Source organism: Mustela lutreola, chromosome 5 (assembly GCF_030435805.1).
Source record: "Mustela lutreola isolate mMusLut2 chromosome 5, mMusLut2.pri, whole genome shotgun sequence".
Lineage (NCBI taxonomy): Eukaryota > Metazoa > Chordata > Mammalia > Carnivora > Mustelidae > Mustela > Mustela lutreola.
Genome location: NC_081294.1, coordinates 64847714 through 64868033, shown reverse-complemented (window position 1 = coordinate 64868033; position 20320 = coordinate 64847714). Strand labels below are relative to the sequence as shown.

The window sequence follows — 20320 nt, the reverse complement described above, 5'->3', positions numbered from 1 at the left end:
TCTGGGGGTGCCTGGGTCACCTCAAAGCCCTCCCTTCACCCAGAGAGCTTGCTCAGAGCCTGCCAGAAACACCACTTGGTCCGGTGAGCATCTACTGCTAGCCAGGGGCCCCCATTCTTTCACTGTGCCCCAGAGGGCATGTCCCTGGGCAAGGCAGGGGCTTGGAGATATCGGGGGACTCGAAGATCCCAAGGCCATCGACTCTCCAATCTCAAAGAAACTTTTACAGATTCATCCAGCCCTGCTCCAAGACCTTACCTCCATTAATCCACCCAGCCTCTGCTCTGCCACCGAGAAACGTTACGCTCTTCTCAGCCACCTCCTTCCATTGTCAGACAACTGTCCCTTAGCAAGGGCTTTCTCCATTTCCCCAAAGTGTGTTTCCCTGTAAGTCCCAGCTGTGGGAACCCAAAGGCCTCATCTGTTCTGTCCATGAGGTATGGAACCCAGGGCCTATGAGACTTTTAGGAGACCTACAAGAATGTTTCATTTCTATCATAAAATATAATTTTAATATAGAGTCAGGGACCCATAAAGTTCAAAAGTGCCACAACAAATTCCATGGGACCCTGCGGCCCCATGCTCAGCCTGAGGGCCTCAGCGGACCAGCCCACCCCTCCTGTCCATAACAGCTCTTCAGCGACAGGTTCCATGCTGTGCCCCCAAGGCTGCTCTTCTCTGGCCCAACAGTCCCTCCCACAACAACTCAGAAAGCTTGATTAAAGTCCTTCCCCACCAAGACCCCCTCCTCTAGGAAGATCACCAAACCAACATTCTACAAAGATGATGTCGGTGTCTATTTTATGTTTCCTCAATTATGAGACACACTATCAATGTAATGACTGCTTCTGGGGGGAGAAAAGTCACTCTGTGTTAAATGACTACCTCAATGGTAAGATAATCCCGATTCAGTTAAAGTGCAAAAAGATGTGGCCTTTATACCGAAGGAAATCCAGGAGGTGTGTGGATGCATCAGGGAGGAAATGCTCTTTTTTCTTTTTTTAAGATTTTTATTTATGTATTTGACAGAGAGGGAGAGCGCAAGAGAGGGAACACAAGCAGGGAGAGTGGGAGAGGGAGAAGCAGGCTTCCCACTGAGCAGGGAGCCTGATTTGGGACTCAATCCCAGGACCCCGGGATCATGACCTGAGCCAAAGGCAGATGCTTAACTGACTGAGCCACCCAAGTGTCCCAGAAATGCTCTTTAAAAGTTGACCTGAAGGGGAGTTGGATGGGTCAGTCAATTAAGCCTCCAATTCTTGATTTCAGCTCAGGTTGTTGTCTTGGGGTTGCGGGATCTGGGTTGTGGGATCAAGCCCCAGGACTGGGCTCTGTGCTGAGTGTGGAATCTGCCCGAGAGCCTCTCTCTCCCTCTGCCCCTCCCCGCTGCTCACACACTCTCTAAATAAATAAATAAATAAAATCCTTTTTTAAAAAGTGGCCTAAAAAAATTAAATGTAGGGGTCCCTGGGTGGCTCAGTTACTAAACATCTCTCTTCCGCTCAGGCCATGATCTCAGAGTCCTGGGATTGAGCCCCACATCAGGCTCCCTGCTCGGTGGGGAGTCTGCTTCTCCCTCTCCCTCCTCTCCTGCTTGTGTTTCCTGTCTTACTGTCTCTCTCTGTCAACTAAATAAACAAAATATTTTCAAAAAATTAAATGTAACATATCAATAAAATCTATAAAAATAAAAGACCTATATTAGGTCTCTGCATATTAAGAATTACATATGTTTGGGGCATCCAGGTGGCTCAGTCACTTAAGCAGCTGTCTTCGGCTCAGGTCCTGATCCCAGGGTCCTGGGATTGAGTCTGCATCAGGCTCCCGGCCTACTGGAGAGCCTGCTTCTCCCTCTCCCTCTGCCTGCTGCTCTGCCTACTTGTGCTCTCTCTCTATCAAACAAATAAATAAAATCTTAAAAAAATAAGAATTATGTATGTTTGTCACTAAACTAAACTTGGTATTTAAAACATCATAATTATATATTTTTTAATTTATTATTATTATTATTATTTAATTTTTTTTAAAGATTTTATTTATTTATTTGACAGGCAGAGATTACAAGCAGGCTGAGAGGCAGGCAGAGAGAGAGAAGGAGAAAGCAGGCTCCCTGCCGAGCAGAGAGCCCGATGCGGGGCTCGATCCCAGGACCCTGGGATCATGACCTGAGCCGAAGGCAGAGGCCCCAATCTGCTGAGCCGTCCAGGCGCCCCTATATATATTTTTTAAAAGTCTGCTTGATGAAAAAGATCTGTGGTACAGTGTTAGTGTCAGGAAAAGAAGTCTTGTGTAGGGAAGAAAAGACAGGAAGCGACCAAGGGACGAGAGAGGGGGACCTGGAGCTTTTGGCAACATTCTAGTTCCGGATCCAGTGGTTATTCCATGTGATTCAATGCACTTTCCTGCACATATATTATACTTCAAAATAGAAAGTCTAAATGGCATACTTGAAAAAAAAAATCTCACAGAAAGTGCTTTCCCATCGTAAGAGAGCTATAGAATTTATCTCAGGAAGAAGAAAATCGCCCTTTGGTTTAAGAAAGCCCAGAGCAGAGCCATGTGGTTATCAAAGATCCTCATTTGATCTGGCTCGGGGAGGGAGGTGCACTGCTCTGAACAATAAAGCTATTGGTTTTCTGTTTCAGGGGTGGGAGGGTGGCGGAGGGCAGAGTGTGCAGGAGCCCCAGGGCTGGGGAGTCGAGGAGACATCTTTCATTTCCGTTTCCCCAACCCATATCCTGCCTGCTGGGAATTAGGTCTTCAGTCCCTGCAGCTTCTTCCAAAACGATGCTTCCCAGATGTCATTCTCTCTTGTACGCTGCCGTGATCTTTACCATATCCAGTGTCTCGTTCTTTATGATCCTTTTTTTAATCGACTTAGCATTTCATGCAAATACATTTATTTTAAATAAGCTTTAGGGATGCCCGGGTGGTTCAGTCAGTTAAGTGTCTGACTCTTGGTTTCAGCTCAGATCATGATCTCAGGGTTTCGGGGCCAAGCCCCACTTTGGGCTCCACACTCAGTACAGAGTCTGCTTGAGATTCTCTCTCCCTCTCCCTCTGCCCCTGTCCCCATGCGTGTTCTCTCTGTCTCTCAAATAAATGTTTAAGAATCTTTTCAAAAAAGAAAATAAAAGCAAGCTTTAGATTGTGGCTGTAAATAGAAATCCATTTCACTTGCCATAGATAGAAAGCAGCTCTGTGAACAAAGGCAATGGAAGTAAAACACAATATTCACTTCCGGTGAGAAGTCTGTGAAAGGCTTTGAGCCTGAGACCTGCTTCCTGTTTAGGGGGGAGAAAAGCAGGGAGTGGAGGGAGGTTAGCAAGTGTGAGAGGTGGGAGAGAAAGAACGGTCCCAGATGGATCCTCTCTCTTTGGGGCATCGGAAACACCAGCCAGAGATGGGAAACAGGAAGAATGTTCTCGTGCGGTGTCTTGGTTACTTGACGCCATGTGAGAGCCCTGACACAAAAGCTGAAGAGAAGAAAACAAATTCTAGAACAAACTCCCTCCAGGCCACCCTCGCCCCGTGACGAGCCACGGGGCTGCAGGATGGGAAGCAAGCCCATAAGGGAGACCCTGGGACCCTCTGTGGGTAAGGGATTGGCACAGTCTGTGCACAGGGATGGTCACTCACCCACTGGTAGGTCCTCAGGCAAATTCACTCTTGACATGTTTCCTAAGAACACTGGGGCCGTGTTGGCTGTCACTGTAGAAACAGAGAGCACTTAGAACACTTGGATGCCCCTGTGAAGCCTGACCCCCTCTGGCCCTCTGTGGGAGACCATACCAGTCCCAGCTTCAGCTCAGCTCACCCGCCTGGGCCTGGACTCCTCCCTAGGCCTCCCCAGGGCCACCAAGCAGGGGTCTAGGTCATAGGAACTGGGAATTTGCTGACGAGGCAGTGTCACTCTCTTCTAGAGGGTCTTGCCAAGGATCCGCAGGCTAGTGTTACTCTAGTGGGGGAGGGGAGGTACCCACCAGACACCACGAGGGTAAGAAGCAGGAGGCAGGACAGCCACGGCCATGCCATCATGTCTGGAGGACCTGAGGGAAGAAGGAACAAAGAAGGGGCTACTGTCCCAAGGCCTCCCTCCCTTTGGTGGACCCTCCCTCTGTCTGGGTCTGAGCTGAGCCCACCCCCCACTCCAACTCAGCAGTTCCCCAACCTCCAGGGCTCCTGTCACTCACAGCCCTTTTCCAGAAGTTCCAGGGTAGTGGGGGGGAAACCCACAGGGGTAGGCAGGGTAGCTGAGCCTGGTCCAGAATTCCAGCCTGAGAATGACCCTGAGCTTGACTCCAGAATTCAGCGTCCTGTGTAACAAGGACAGCTGTAAGCACATTGTATGTGTAATCTCGCTATCCTTGCAACTGTGAGGTGGCTGAGAGAGGAAGGGGCTTTCCTGAGGCCGCACAGGGCATCAATGACAAGACTTTGCTCTGAACACAGGAGTTTGGGACTCCAGAATTCATTCCCTCAACCACTAAACTACCCTGCCTATTTCAAGTGTCTAAGCTAATAGCATACTTCAAAATCAGGTACCTAAAGAGGGACTGTGACTTATTGAGGACAATCCAGATGTTCTATGGGTGGGCAAGTTCCCTTCTCCTACTTGCTGATTCATTTAATAGCCGCCTTGGCAGCCTTTCCCAAAGTGTGCTCCCTGGAACCCTGGCCCTGTAAGATGCCGCACAGTGGGAGGGTTCCCTAGTCAAGTCAGTTTGGGAAGGACTCCAAAGCCATGGGAGAACCAAGAGAAAATGACCCCAATCTATGGCTTATTCCAAAAGATGTGGGTCCTCCAAGGGGAAGAGAAAGAAACAGCAGAGCAAGAAGGGCTGCCACAGCTGAACCTTGACAAAGAAACTGCATCAAAACCCAGAAGTCTTCTCCCTCATGCCATGCTCCCCTCCTCCCAAGTTCCCGCCTCAGGAATGCACCCATTTGCCCAGGTCACCCTTGACTCCCCTTTTCTGGAGTGCCCCTATCCATCTCTGATGACCCCTGCATTTGTCTCCATCCCGCAGTGGCCACACTCACAGCCACCTTCCCCCCTCGCCTGGCTCAGCCCTCCTCCAGGCCTCCCTCCCTTCAGTCTCTAGTCCAGTCCGCTCAGCTCAAGTAATCCTTCCTCAACCCCTCTGATGACCTCCCTCCCCATTCCAAGCCTTTTTTTTTTTTTAGATTTTATTTATTTATTTGTGATAGAATGAGAGCAAGTGAGAGAGAGAGAGAGACAGAGCACAAGAAGGGGGAGCAGCAGAGGCAGAGGGAGAATCAGGCTCCCCACTGAGCAGGGAGCCCGATGTGGGACGCGATCCCAGGACCCTGAGATCATGACCTGAGCCAAAGGCAGGTGCTTAACCCACTGAGCCACCCAGGCACCCCCCATTCCAAGCCCTTTAATGGCTTCCCACCGCCTGAGTCCAAACGCCATAGAAGGGCTTTCATAGACCCTCCATGTCTGACTGCCACCTCCCTCCCCTGGGTCTTTTCTAACCATTTCTAACCATGCCCCGTTTCACCCCTCATGCCTCGCCAGGCCACAGGTATACCCCGTTTTCCTTCACTGCTGGGAAAACCACAGGCGTATCAGGAGGGTTGGCATCTTAAATATCTGCTGACATTTCCTGAGCACCTACCATGTTCTGGGTACCCTGATTCATTCATTCATTCATTCATTCATTCTTTTAATAATTATTTAGGGATGTCCATGGTCCCCTATGTGCTAGACCTTTTTCCCAGCACCAGGAGAATAATTACGAGCAAAAAGAGCCAAGGGGATGCCTTCATCGAGCCGACAGCTTAGTGAATAAGACAGACCCTAAACAGGTAAACAAGTCTAACTGCTTGCTGTCTTCCGTGCTATGAAGAAAGAGAACGAGGCTACTGTGAGAGCCTGAAGAAGGCTGCTACTTTAGGCAGATAAAGAGGGCCACAGACCTTCTGACTCTGCTCCCAGCAAGAGATGAGATGTTTTTACTTTCTCTGTTTATGAGGTTTTAATATCTCGGGGGCCTCACCATCCTTTCCCAGGGGAGCTAGTTCCTAGAGATGGCAAATGACTTGCCTGCAAACACTCCTCTCCTATACAAACCAACCAATCCAGAGCCCACACTCCAACTCCCTCCTTTGTTTAACTCACACACCAAGTCAGAATTGTTCCCTGCCCTGAGTCTCCCCAGGACTAAGCAATGGGCAACTAAGGACGACCCCTTCAGCCAGTGCAAATTATTCCAACTGTTCGGTCCTCAGCTTGCTCTACTGGTTGACCTGCAACTTCCTTCCCACCTTCCTCCCCATGGAAAATGCATTAAGGCTCTAGATCATGCTTTCTCCTTTCTCCTTCTGCCTCCTGACCGAATGCTCCCCCCATGTGGCCGTACATGGTATGGCAAGCCCCCTTCTCTAGAAAATCGAGACAAAAATCTCTCAATGGCCTTAGGCTTTCTTTGTTGTTACACAGCCATCTCCATAAATTAAAAATCCCACTGGTTGGGTGCCTGGGTGGCTCAGTCATTAAGCATCTGCCTTCGGCTCAGGTCATGATCCCAGGTCCCTGGGATGGAGCCCTGCTTTTCCCTCTCCCACTCCCCCTGCTTATGTTCCCTCTCTCGCTGTCTTTCTCTGTCAAATAAACAAATAAAAATTTTTAAAAATCCCACTGGTTTTATAATTAAGACCTCTGGGCAGCCGCCATGACTGATGGATACAATATGGCCCCAGAGACGCTGTGCCCTTTCCAGGGGCACAGAAAGAAAACCCCAGCAGTCTCTTGAAGAAACTCACGTGGACAAGAACCAAAGCCCCTGGCCAACAGCCCAGTTGAGCTCCCAGCGAATAGCCAACATCCACCCGTTTGAGTAAGCCGTGGGCATAAACCATCCCAAGATGGATGCTCTCCCTCCTAATGAGCCACCCATGCTGAGCAGATTTCTAGTCATAATAAACGACTGCTGCTGCTTACCAGTAAGTCTTGGGGTGGTGTGTTATGCGGCAGCAGCTAATGGGAGCATACAGGGCGGAGTCTCTGAGGAAGGGACATGTCTGAAGGGTAAGAAGAGGGAATCCTGTGAGGAGTGGAGGAGGGAGCTTCCGGTTCAGCATGGAGGATTCAACATTTATCTCCACTTCCTCCCTCTCGAAACCTCATTAAAATGGTGGTAAAGATTTTAGAAGTTCAACAGAGTTGATAAGAGATGAGCAACTTTTCAAGCCAGTGACAGTTAAAATTTTTTTTCTTTTAATGTACTCGACAGAGAGAGAGAGAGCACAAGCAGGCAGAGCGGCAGGCAGAGAGAGGGAGAAGTAGGCTTCCTGCCAAGCAGGGAGCCCGAGGCAGGGCTCCATCCCAGGACCCTGGGACCATGACCAAAGCCGAAGGCAGACCTTCAACCGACCAAGCCACCCAGGTGCCCCAAAGCTAGTGACAGTTAAAACTAGAGGGGGGGGCGCCTGGGTGGCTTAGTCAGTTAAGTATCCGACTCTTGTTTTCAGCTAAGGTCATGATCTCAGGGTTCTGGGATTGAACCCCATGCTGGGCTCTGCACTCAGTGCGGAATCTGCTTGTCTCCCTCTCCCTCTGCTCCTCCCCCACCTCATAACAATTAAATAAACAAACAAACAAATATAAATAAATAAAACAAGGGTAGGGATGGCACCCACAGGAAGCCAGCTCAAAACCCTAGCAAAGCTGAAGTATTGAAGCTTCTAGAACCCTCTGAAAACAAAGATGTGGGGTGGCCTAAAAGCAGGAAAATTGGTTAAAAGTATCCATGTGGGGCGCCTGGGTGGCTCAGTGGGTTGAGCCTCTGCCTTTGGCTCAGGTCATGATCCCAGGGTCCTGGGATGGAGCCCCATATCGGCTCTCTGCTTGGCGGGGAGCCTGCTTCCCTCTTTCTCTCTGCCTGCCTCTCTGCCTACTTGTGATCTCTGTCTGTCAAATAAATAAATAAAATCTTAAAAAAAAAAAAGTATCCATGTGAAGTCATTAGACTCCCAGATACCACTCCCCACTCCATGCAGTCAGGGGCTGACACCCTACCCCCCAACACTAGATAATGTACCCGGAGGCTCCTGCCTGGAGAGGCTGAATCAGAGAGCTCTGGACTCCAGGGCAGTAGGACTGGTGGAGGTGGGGCCCCACAGCAAAACAGGGGACTATGTGAAAGACTGCACAACAAATGGGGACACTCTCAGCCCCTCTCCCTGTCTCAGTCCTTAAAGCACTGACAGATGATGGGACATTTCCCCATTGGGTCACCCTGGGAGGCTCAGTCAGTGAAGCATCTGCCTTCCCTCAGGTCATGATTCCAGGATCCTGGGATCCGTGTGGGGCTCCTTGCTCAGCGGGGATCCTGCTTTTCCCTCTGCTCCCAGCTCGTGCTCTCTCTCTCTCTCTCTCTATTGCTATCTCTATCTTTCTGTCAAATAAATAACATCTTTAAAAAAAACAAAAATGGTAGGGGCACCTGGGTGGCTCAGTGGTTTAAAGCCTCTGCCTTCAGCTCAGGTCATGATCTCAGGGTCCTGGGATCGAGCCCTACATCGGGCTCTCTGCTCAGCGGGGATCCTACCTCCTCCTCTCTCTCCCTCTCTCTGCCTGCCTCTCTGCCTACTTGTGATCTGCCTGTCAAATAAATAAATAATTTTAAAAATCTTAAAAACAAAACAAAACAAAACAAAAAATGGACACCTCCCCAAACCACCAGAAAAAACAAAACAACAACAACAACAAAAAAAAAAAAAACAGATAAAATGGACCATTCAAGAGAAAAAAAAAAAAACCACAGATTCTGAAACGTGGGGGCCTCCTTTGGATCACTTTATGAAGTGGCTTCCAAAAGACAAGCTCCCCCCCAACCCAGGGACATCACTGGACCCAGAGCCTTGTTCTTTATCATGAACAGGGAGCATCAGACACTGAGGGGAAGACGGTGCCATCACACACTAGAGCTGCTACTGAAAGCCGCCATAGCTTCAGAAAGTTTAGAAGCTGGTTGGCATTATGTTCATGGTTTGAAGTGAGCCCGGGTGGAAGCATTTCCACCATGGAAATAGGCAAAAAGAACACATCATGGAAACCTGAACACTAGGGACAGGTGCCAAAAAATCCAAACCAAATCAAACAAAAATGTGGGAAAAGCCAACTCAGAGGTGGATTGTCATTATAAATCTTGTAGTATTATTTAAATTTTTTAAAATTCAGTGCCCAGTGGGTAAAGCATGCGACTCTTAACGTGGGGGTTGTGAGTTCGAGTCCCATGATGGGTGTACAGAGTACTTAAAAATAAAATATTAAAAAAAAAATTCAGTCCCAAGACACCTGGGTGACTCAGATGGTTGACCTTTTGCTTTCGGCTCAGGTCATGATCTCCGTGTCCTGAGATCAAGCCCTCAGTGAGCAGGAAGTCTGCTTCTCCCTCTCCCTATGCCTCTCACCCTGCTTATGGGCTCTCTCTCTCTCTCTCTTTCTCTCTCTTTCTCTCTCTCTCTCTGTGTGTGTGTGTGTGTGTGTGTGTGTGTGTGTATCTCTGTCTCAAATGAATAAGTAAAATCTTTTTTAAAAATTCATTCCCATGTTACACTGCTAAAGCGAGCACTGTTACAAGGTTGCTCCGGGTAACTCTGCCAATATGAGAGATGGCCCCTGGCCAACTAAGAACCAGGTGTGTTCCAGAAATTGGAATATGGCTGGAGCAAAGGGAGAGAGGGGCAGGGAGAGAGGCGGGGATGGGGAGGCAGGCAGAGGCAGATCGTGCCTGGCCCCATAAGACTCGGTGAGGACGGTCTGCTTTAGTCTAAGAAAAACAGAGGGTCATTTCAAGGTTTAAGCAGGGGAATGACAGAGACTAATTTGCTTTTCTAAAAGATCTTTCTAGCTGCTACGTGCTGGTGGATTGAAATGGTGGCAGCAGGGCTGGAGAGAAGAGGCAGGAATAGAAATGTGGAGAGATTTGGAGGCAGAACATTTGAAATTCACATAATTTAATCTCCCCAGGAACCCATTTTGCAGACAGAGAACTCAGAGGAGCTCACAGCTAGAAGGGAGAGGGACTCTCCCATACACAGAGGGAAGGGTGCAGCCCTCACCTTCCCCCAGGGCTCTAGCAGGAGAGGAAAACCCCACATAAGCTGTGAACCCCAAACCTTCAGAAGATTTGTCCTCTCTGACCTGGTAATCCAGCTAACCAAAAATAAGGAATCTCTTGCTGTGGCAAACTGTTCATCACAAGCAGTTATTTATAATCATGGAAAACAGAACTAAACTAAGCGTGGAAACACTAAGGAATGGTCAACAAAGCTGTCACCAAGGTGTCAGCGGATACGTGGCAGCTGTTAAGGGTCACGAAGGAGCAGCAATACCTGTCATAGAAAGGAATGTCTACTTTGCGTCAGACACTGAGCTGGACACAACTTAACCAGAGAACACTGGAGATAAGCTCTACTAGATGATGAACGTGGAAAGACAGGTGGAGCTGTTGGAGGCTGCAGTGGGATGGTGGTGGGATGATGGCGTGAGCGCACGGTAAGCCCACAGATGTTAGACACCAGTGATGGTGCATCCATCTTGTGAGCAAACTCCAGGTCACCTTAACCCTGGCTGGATGCAGCCAGCCCTGACGTCCCCTCTCTGTGCGATCTTGGACCTCACCTCTCACCTCTTTTGTTCCCCTCCTTCTCCTCCTTCAGAGGTGAGTCAGTCCCACAGGACAATTAGTCATTGAACATGATGCCACAGGCATGCAAAGTGTTCTCTTCACTATGACAAAGTGCAATTGGGAAAACAGGAAACTCCTGCCCTCAGGATCCAGTCCTCGAGTGGAAAAAATAGTCAGGATGAGCCAGGTGCTGTGACTGGCACACCCTGAGCCATTCAGCATTCTGCACACCATGGTCCAGGAGCAGAAGGGACATGATCCAGTCACTAATGGGATCAGAACCCAGAGCGGGAAGTCTGTGCTCTCTCTTTCCCAGCTTCCAGTTTGCTCTTCCTCATCAGCCAGACTTCCCCTAGACACGGAAGAACACCCCTAGGGGAAGGTAGAGGGACAACAGCTTTAACAGGCAGCTTGGCCCTCCAGGGTCCCTGACGCCTCCACCTCCAGGCCCCCTCCCTAGAGCCAGCTACATTCATGGCTCATGGAAGCTTCTTCCAACTTCTCCCTTCCATTCTCACGGGCCTCTAGAAGCCTGATAATCCTTACTCGGGGCAAGAGTGATGACCCTCTACATTAGAGTAAGGCAGACCTGAAGTCTTTCCTCTGCATCTAGTCCAGACCATCCTCCTAGAAGGCAGAGGTGGCTGTCAATCCCCTTTATGCCTGAGCTGGGGGTGGATAAGGCTCCTGCCCCATGCCCCCAAGCCAGCTGGGGGCAAAGCTGGGATGCCGCTCCTCTGCCTCCCAGTGCTCTTTCTTGCTGTGGTCCTGCCTCTCCTCCCCACTTCAGGCCTCCGAGCTCGGTTTCCCACAGTCTTGGCCCCTTGTTCAAGACTTTTTACACACACACAGACACACGCACTCATTTGATCATAATGAGGCCAAAGTTCTTTGGTCCAGAGTGTCACCTTTGGATTTGGTCATTTGAAAAAAATTCACAGGGCCTGTGTGAGCTAGAGAAGAAACAAGAATGAACCTGCCCCACCAGTGAGCCTTCCCACTCACTGGGCACAGCACAGACCTCTGCCAGGGCTCGGGCTGGCTGGGCGACACACTTCCTGCCCCTCAGCCTGGCGGGCTAAGTCCTCATAGGTCCTGACTCCTCTTCCCACACAAGCTCCTCCCCCTCCACCTTCTCCTGTGGTCCGAGGCGCTGAATGCTCCCTTCTCAGTCCCCACCCTCTATTTTCCTCCCTCCAGACATTTGCATATGCCGTCCCCTCTGCCCAGAATGCCTTCCCTGGCCTTCTGCATCTGTGCAAATTTTCTCCATCCTCTGAGGCCAGGTCAGGTGCATTGACGGTCCCTCCTCTGGCCCCGAGGTTCCTGGCCTCCCAGCAGGAGCAGGGGACAGAGCAATTGCAGATGAATAAGACAGGAATGGAGCTGCCTATGGGCTGGGACTGGGGGAGATTTGGACGGTGCCCTGGCCAGCCCCCCTGCCCCAGGCTTCCACAGTGCCAACCCACCCGGGCTTTCCCTGGGCCATCCACCCAGGGCCTCTGCTATGCCGGAGGTGGGGGGCCTGGGTGGGAAGGAGGCAAATTCACCCCATCCCCAATACCATGCAGCCACTCCCAGAGGCTCTTCGTTCCTCCTCTCCACCCCTCAGTTTGCCTTCCAAAAACTGGGACTATCTATATCCTAGAAATTCCAACTTCTTTCCCCCCACACTTACTCTCCTTACTCTCAAAAAGGGCTGCTTGGAGAAGCATCAAGAAAGGACACAGAGGTGAATCGGGTGCTCCTGAACCCCTGGGGAGGCCCCTCAGGTTTGGCACAGGTGCACTCACCCTGGGCTTTGGCAGCACCGGTTCCTTGATCCCAGGGGGCCGAGGCACCAGCCACAGCCCCCAACAGCCCGGGGCTCCCAAACTTTCTCCCAGACTGGGAGGACCCCAGGTGTGCCCAGGGCCTCTAGGACGGCCAGAGAGGGAAGGGCCTTCATCATCCACAGGCCACCAAAGAGTGAACTTGGCCACCAAGGCCGCTGCCGCCTCCAGCTCACCACATACTTTCACTTCCGCTCTGTTTCCTTCTCACAGCTGGGCCCCTGCTGAAGGCATTATCGTCCCAGGGCCCAGGTGAGAAACTGAGGCTCAGAGAAGCTTAGAGAGGGATGTCCAAGAACAAGGGACAGAACATTAGACCCGGACTAGCTCCAATTCCAGGAGTCCCTGGGTGAGCCTTGTTCGGAGCTCCATTGGACTCCATGGAGCCCTCTGTAAACCCACAAGGCAGACACCAGCCCACCCAGGGAGCACTGGTGCAAAGATGTGGACCCCAAGGGCACTGGGCTCCCTGCCATGGAACCCCTCCAGTGCCCATCACCCTGGCTGCCTCAGTGACAGACAGGTACTGGGGTCAAACGGCCCTGGTTCAGATTCCAGAATCTTTCTTACTCACAGTGCACCTCCCCTGCCCCCTGCCACCAAACCCCAGGCGAGCCCTTACTCCCTCTGGGCCTCAGTTTTCCTACTGAGAAATGGGGTAACATTAAGAACTACATAGTCCACACACAGCTTTCCATCCATGATCCCACTATTCCCTGAGCCCGGGCGTCTGGTGCCCTAGCCTGGCCGTGTCTGCCTCAGGGAAGAGGCCCACCCTGCCCCTGGCTCTCAGCTGAGTCTCCACCTGGCACACCAGGCCTGGAATGAGCCAGAGCTAAGGGCCAGCCTACACTCAGTGCCAACCGGACACTCCTAGCGCTGGCTAAAGTGGCCGTCCATCCATGGTAGACCACTGGCCCACCTCTGCCTCCCGGTTCTCCAGTTTCCTTCCTGTGCTGGGACCAGCCTGCTTCTACAGATGTGGCAACAGAGGTCCAGAAGAATTCCAGAGCTCCCCAAAGCCAGGATGGATCTGGGATCTGGACCCAAGCAGTTGGGCTAGAGCCTCATTCTTTCTCCTTGAGCTCTGAGGCCCCCCAGCTCGGCCCCTCTGTCTTTAATCAACAGCCCTACCTGAAGATACAGACAGACTGGAACTCAGCTCCAGATTCGCCCAACTCAGCACTAGCGCACCCACCCACCTGGGTGGGACTCCCTGGGTTCCCCTGGGCCCCTACTCCTGACCAGAAGACTCCCCAGCCCCTGCAGCAGCCAGGCTCTGCAGTCCCTACCTGGGCCCCAGAAGGGGCCACGGATGCGGCAAATGGGCTCCGGCGGGCACCGTCTGGAGCCTGCCACAGCGCAGCAGCCGGCAGACTTTGGCACCATCTCCTCCTCCCTTGAACAATCATTAACGCTGCCAGAGACCACACCCCCCCAGGAGGGGAAGTATGGGGCCAACTCCTCAGCAGGTGCTGACCATGGCTGGTGAGGGGGCAGGAGGGCGGGATGGAGGCGGCCCGCCCCAGTACTCTCAGGACAGGATGCTCAGGCGCCAGGAGAGAGCGCCCGGCAGAACCTGAGCCCAGAGGACCTGGGACCCAGGCCCAGCCCTGGAGCAGGCAGGAGGTGGGGAAGGGGACAACAGAAAGTCCTGACAGGTGGAAAGTGACACCTAGCCCCTTCATCCCCACCAGGCTATAAAGGGCCTCAGTGACAGGGAGCCTGTGAAGAAGGGGAGAGAGTGGTTAAGTCAGGAGAAGGAACTAATAAGCAATCAAATATGGAGATTCCAGAGGGCATCTGTGAGGTTTTCAGAGAAGCGTGATAGCAGTCCTGAACTTGGATAAAGCACTCTCCTGCCTATTGCTAACATTCCCCCTCCCTGAGGCCCTCAGAAGGTATCTCCCTTCCACCAGGGGTTCATCCACACCCATGCTGGCTTTATTTTTTTTTAATTTTAAAAAAGATTTCATTTATGTATTTGACAGAGAGAGAGAGAGAGACAGCAAGAGAGGGAACACAAGCAGATGGAGTGGGTGAGGGAGAATCAGACTTCCCACTGAGCAGGGAGCCCAATGCGGGGCTCAGTCCCAGGACCCAGGGATTGTGGCCTGAGCTGAAGGCAGAAGCCCAATGACTGAACCACCCAGGCGCCCCCAGGCTGGCTTTAAATACCATCCAGGTGCTCAGCAGGGTCTGAGCCCCCACATCCCCCCCCAGCCACACAGCCCCAACATCCCTGCATTGACACAGGAGAAAGGGGACCCCTGGTACAAGATCACCAGCCTCTTCTATGGTGGCCTCTCCTTATGGGTGGGAACCACTCCAGACTCAATAGAAACGGACCCGATGTTACTATGGGTCGGGGGCTTTCAGGGGGATGTTTGCTCACCATCCCCACCCCCACGCCCCCCAAATTTAAAGTAGATTATCAAAGTACACATGCTTTGTGTATACTCACGTTCGCAGCCTCCTTATTCTCATCAGCTAAAACGTAGAAACAACCCAGTGACCATTGACAGATGAACGGATAAACAACATGTGGTGTATACACACAACGGAGTTTATTCAGCCTTAAAAAGGAAGGACATTATCACACACGCTCAAACACGGATGAGCTTTGAGAACATTATGCTGAGTGGAAAAAACCAGTCACAGAAGGACAAATGCTGTATGATTGCACTTACATGTGGTATATAGTCAGATTCACAGGGACATAAGGTAGAATGATGGTCACAAGGGGCTGGGGGAGAGGGAAGAAGTTATTTAATGGGGACAGAGTTGCAGTTTCGCGAGAGGAAATGAGTTCTGTGATGAGTGCCCGGCATTATAAATGTGCTGAATACCTCTGAACTCTACACTTGAAAATAGGGAATTATGTGTTATATGTATTTTAGCCCAACTAAAAAAGTGGAAAAAAAATATATGCTTCCACAAGCTTTAAAAAGGTGAAGAAACCAGGATGAAGGGAAAAGGTATACGAAACAAGGAGAATATAGGCCTGAAGGAAATCCATAAAATATTTAAATATTTGCCTTGGAGTTCTGGTTGCTTGTCAGAGGTGAGTCCTGAGTTGCACTCCGAGCGTCTTGGCAGGCAAAGGGAAGAGAAGAATATGATCTACTGATCCATTAAGCCCAGCATCCATCCACTAAATCACACACACACACACACACACACACACACACACACACACGGAGGGGTGCAGGGACGGGGGCAGGGGATGGCGGAGAACCTGCAAATGTCAGGATCTGGGAGCCAAGGCGATCGGAATTCTGGTAACCGAGAGGTCCTTCCTTCTGTGCGACTCCTAGGAACGGATGCTGCCAAAGGTGGATGGCACTTGACACGACTATCACAAGATGGCTGTTGAGGGGGCACATCGCTGGCCCAGTGTGTAGAGCATGTGACTCTTAATCTTGGGGTTGCAAGTTCAAGCCTCCCATTGGGTGTGTGGATTACTTAAAAATAATAAAATCTTAACAAGGGGGCACCTGGGTGGCTCGGACACTTGGGCGTCCAACTTTATTTCGGATCAGATCGTGATCTCGGTGTCATGAGATGGAAGCCTGCATGGGGCTCTGAGCTCAGTGCCTAGTCTGCTGGAAATTCTCTCCCTCCACCCCTCCCCACACCCTCGGGCTCACTCTCTCTATCTCTTTTAAATAAGTAAGTAAAATCTTTAAAAAACAAAACAAAACAAGGTGGTCGTCTAGAGATTTGGCTCAGTGGCCAGAGAGCCAGGTTCAGTTGTGGTGGAGCAAGTTCCATCACCTCTGTAAGCCTCAGCTCCCCTGCCTGTAAATCGTGGATAATGTAGGAGACCCATCTCAGAAGGGGGTGGGGAGGGTGAAATGAAGTCCTACATTTAAAGTCCCGAGCATGATCGTGGGATTGAGCCTCATGTCAGTCTCTGTGCTCAGTGCAGAATCTGCTGGAGATTCTCTCCCTCTCCCTCTGCCCCTCCCCACACTCATGCTCTAAACAGATAGATAGATAGACAGATAGATAGATGATAGATAGATAGATAGATAGATAGATAAAATCTTTTAAAAAATAAAGTCCTGAGCACAGTATCCAACACAGGGTAAAATGTCAATGTTTCTGTTGTGATGTGGTGGGCTTTCTGGTAACCTAACTATTAAGAAGGCCAGGCAGCTCCCTGCAGGGCTCCAGGCTCCAGACCTGCCCCAGACCAAGGGAATCAAGGCTCCAGGTAGGGAAGGCCCCAAACCCAAGGCCCTGGTCTCTCTTCCTGCTGTGACACCAGGGGCCAACAGCTCTGAGTCATTGCTCCTGCCCCAAGAGGGCATATCCTGGGCTGCCAGACCTTTGGACAGCATCTAGATGGGCCAGGTGAGGCCTATTCGTGCCCTGCCCATCTCAAGCAGCACCTGTCTGCCTGCCACAGTGTGGACTGAGAAGCTCACTGAGCTCCAGTCTGTGAAAATCCTGTCTGTGAAAATCTGAGTAGGAGTCCAGGATTAGTTTTAGGGAAAGGCAGGCTGCCAGTCAAGGAGCGGGGCTAAGAGGCCAGGATGTGGATTCAGATGACTTGGGTCCTAACCCTGCCACCCACTGACCAGCTGGGGGCCTTGACTATCTTCCTGAACCTCAGTGTCCTCATCTGTAAAATGAGTGTAATGGCAGAACCCAACACAAAGGTTTATTATAAGGGTTAATCAGGTAGGTGCAGTTCTCTTGAGCTTACCCACTCTCATATCAGGAGAGTGTACTTTTTGGTTTCATAGACCTTCCCGCTTGTGTTACTCGTCCCCTATTTGGAAAAAAAAAAACAAAAACAAAAAACCCTCAGGGAATACAGGGAAGCACTTAACACAATAGCAAGAGATAGAGATGTGCACATGGTATAGTGATTCAGACACACACCAGGGCTCTGTCCTAGCCACTGTTCTAGGTGTGTGGGTTCTTTTTTTAAATTTTGTTCAGAAAAGCTTCCCATTGCCTGTCTTTGTTGGCAACCTACTGTCTGCACCCACTATGTGCCTGGAAATTGATCGAGTTGAAATCAAGTCCTCACTTGCCTCCAGCTAGCTGGATGACATTGGGCAAGTCACTCCTCTCAGACCTTCCCCTTGTTCATCTGCATCATGGAGACACCATACACCTCCCCTTCCCACCCCCCATCCCTGCCACATGGTATAACCTCAGGAGTTGAGCTGGAGAGCCTGAACTGGGAGTGTCCATTTGCTGTGGCTGTGTCCAAATCCTCCTCAACTTCCCAGTCATCCCTCTACGCTGCACACAGCTTTGCAGAGTACAAGATTTCTTCCTTCCTCCATTCTACAGCCCAAGAACAGCCCCTCGGTGTCAGAAACTCACAGCCTCCAACCCTAGAGAGAATTTAGGACCCAAGAAACCAGCTCCTCCCCAACCCCAGACCCCTGAGCCCCTTTCCCAGACACACATTCCCTCTAAAGTACCCTTTCCAAGTGGCTGCTTTGTCATGCTTGCATGCCTCCAGTGATGGGGAGCTCACCTGCTTACATGGCCTCCACTCCAAGACTCCAGCCATACATGTCTCACTGAGTTGAGAGCTTCCCTGACCACTTCCATCGGGTCCACCTTCTGAGAGTACCAGATCCTGCTTCCTGTCTTCCAGAGCTTTCCCTCTGGAGCTTTCCCAGGCCCCTCCAGCCTCTCCCCACTAACAACAGAGGCAGGAGTAGCGGCCATGCAGACCTAGGTTCACATTCCAGTTCTGTCCCTTTTCTGGCTGTGTGTCCTAAGGAAAGCCACTCTCCTCCTCTGAGCTTTATTTAGCTTCTGCATCAGGAAAATAAGGGAAACGAATCATGTGGCTATTTCCTTTCAGAAGTTTCACTAACCTCAGTTAGTGGAGTTCTGAGATGGAACATAACGCCTCTGAGCCCTCTAGGAATGTGACTTGATGCCTCATGGTCCTGCTGGGTCTCCTTGACACTTCGGTGTTCTTTCAACAGACAGGGATTGAACACTTGCTTTATGCCAGACACTGTGCTTGGTTGAAGGGGACCAGGTATTCCTGCCCCACAGAGGAATAATCTGAATGAGAGCAGAGTAGGCCAGGCCAAGAGGAAAAAAGGGAAGCCCAGGCACACAGAATAGGGTGTACAAAATCCCATTCCAGAAAGAGCCTGACCCTTGAGGGGAGCTGAAAGACCAAGACTGGAGCACAGAGGCCATTTGTTCAGAAGACTGGGTTTCAAAAACGATTGTACATTTATACAGAGGAATACTATTCAGTGACTTAGAAACATCTCTGTGTCCATGGCAGTATTATTCACAGTAGCTGAGACCTTGGGAAAAACCTAAGTGTCCATCAACAGATGAATGGATAGAGAAGATGTGGGATATATACACAGTGAAATAGTATTCAGCCATTAATGGGCGCTTGGGTGGCTCAGTGGGTTAAACCTCTGCCTTAGGCTCAGGTCATGATCCCAAGGTCCTGGGATCGAGCCCCGGATCAAGCTCTCTGCTCAGCGGGGAGCCTGCTTCCTCCTCTTTCTCTGCCTGTCTCTCTGCCTACCTCTCTGCCTACTTGTGATCTGTCTGCCAAAAAAAAAATAAATAAAATCTTTAAAAAAAAAAAAAAAGGAAGGAAATCCTGCCATTTGTGACAGCATGGATGGGCCTGGATGGCATCATGCTAAGTCAAACAAGCCAGACAGACAAATATTGCATCATGTCATTAATATGTGGAATCATTTTTTTTAACTTTTAATTTTTTATTTTTTTAAAAGATTTTATTTATTTATTTACTTGACAGACAGAGATCACAAGTAGGCAGAGAGACAGGCAGAGAGAGAGGAGGAAGGAGGCTCCCCGCTGAGCAGAGAGCTTGATTCAGGGCTCCATCCCAGGACCTTGGGATCATGACCTGAGCCTAAGGCAGAGGTTTAACCCACTGAACCACCCAGGCGCCCTAACTTTTAATTTTTTTAAAGCTTTTATTTATTTATTTTAGAGAGAGAGAGAGAGCACGAGCAGGAGGTGCAGACGGAGAGGGAGAGAGAGAGACAGACTCTCAAGCCAACTATGCACGTAGCAGAGCCTGATGCAGAACTCGATCCCAGGACCCTAAGTTCATGACCTAAGCCGAAACCAAGAGTCGGATCTTAACCCACTATGCCACCCTGGTGCCCCTATACGTGGAATCTTAAAACAAAACAAAACAAAACTGAATATGTAGAAACAGATTGTAGAATGTGGTTGCCAGGTGCCAAGGGCTAGGGCATCAGGGAAATTGGGTGATGTTGGTCAAAGTGTACAAACTTTCAGTTATAAGATGAGTAAGTTCCAGGGATTTAATGTACAACATGGTGACTACAATTAAATATCTTATTTTTGAAAGCTGCTATGAGAGTACAGCTTTAATGTTCTCATCTTAACAACAACAAAATGGTAATTATATGAGGTAATGGATGCATCAACCAATGTTATTGTGGTAACATTTTGCAGTATATACATGTATCAAATCATCAAATTGTACACCTTGAACTTACACAATGTCCTATGTCAGATATATTTCAATAAAGCTGGAGGAGTGATGGGAAGTATCAGACTACTCATACACACAATAGATAGGATCTCAAAAACATGAGGACCACTGAAAGGAGGCAGTATCTACAGAGCCAGCCATTCCATTGATCTGAAGTTCTAAACCCATGTAACTAATCTATAGTGACAGGAACCAGAGGAATAGTTATGTCTGGAGGGAAATGACTTGAAGTAGGTAAGAGGGACCTTTCTGGGGTGATGAAAATGTTCTCAATCTTGACTGGAGTTTTAGTTATACGGAGGCATACATTTATGAAA

The 20320-nt window shown here is 50.1% G+C and overlaps 1 protein-coding gene across 5 annotated transcripts in view; it reads right to left on the bottom strand.

The window, feature by feature from the left end:
- Positions 1-13897, bottom strand: part of CDHR2 (cadherin related family member 2) — a 35321-nt gene extending 21424 nt beyond the window's left edge. Inside the window, exons 1-5 of one of the 5 annotated variants that reach the window (XM_059174382.1) lie at positions 13789-13820; positions 6971-7050; positions 4194-4316; positions 3984-4049; positions 3640-3711 (exon numbers count right to left, since the gene is read on the bottom strand). In XM_059174382.1, the coding sequence (XP_059030365.1) occupies positions 3640-3711; positions 3984-4038 (127 nt within the window). In that variant the 5' untranslated portion in view covers positions 4039-4049; positions 4194-4316; positions 6971-7050; positions 13789-13820. Of the gene's footprint in view, positions 1-3639; positions 3712-3983; positions 4050-4193; positions 4317-6970; positions 7051-13788 lie in introns of all 5 variants that reach the window. The other 4 variants (XM_059174383.1, XM_059174384.1, XM_059174385.1 and 1 more) reach the window with 4 other exon arrangements.
- Between the last annotated feature and the right edge of the window lie 6423 nt (positions 13898-20320).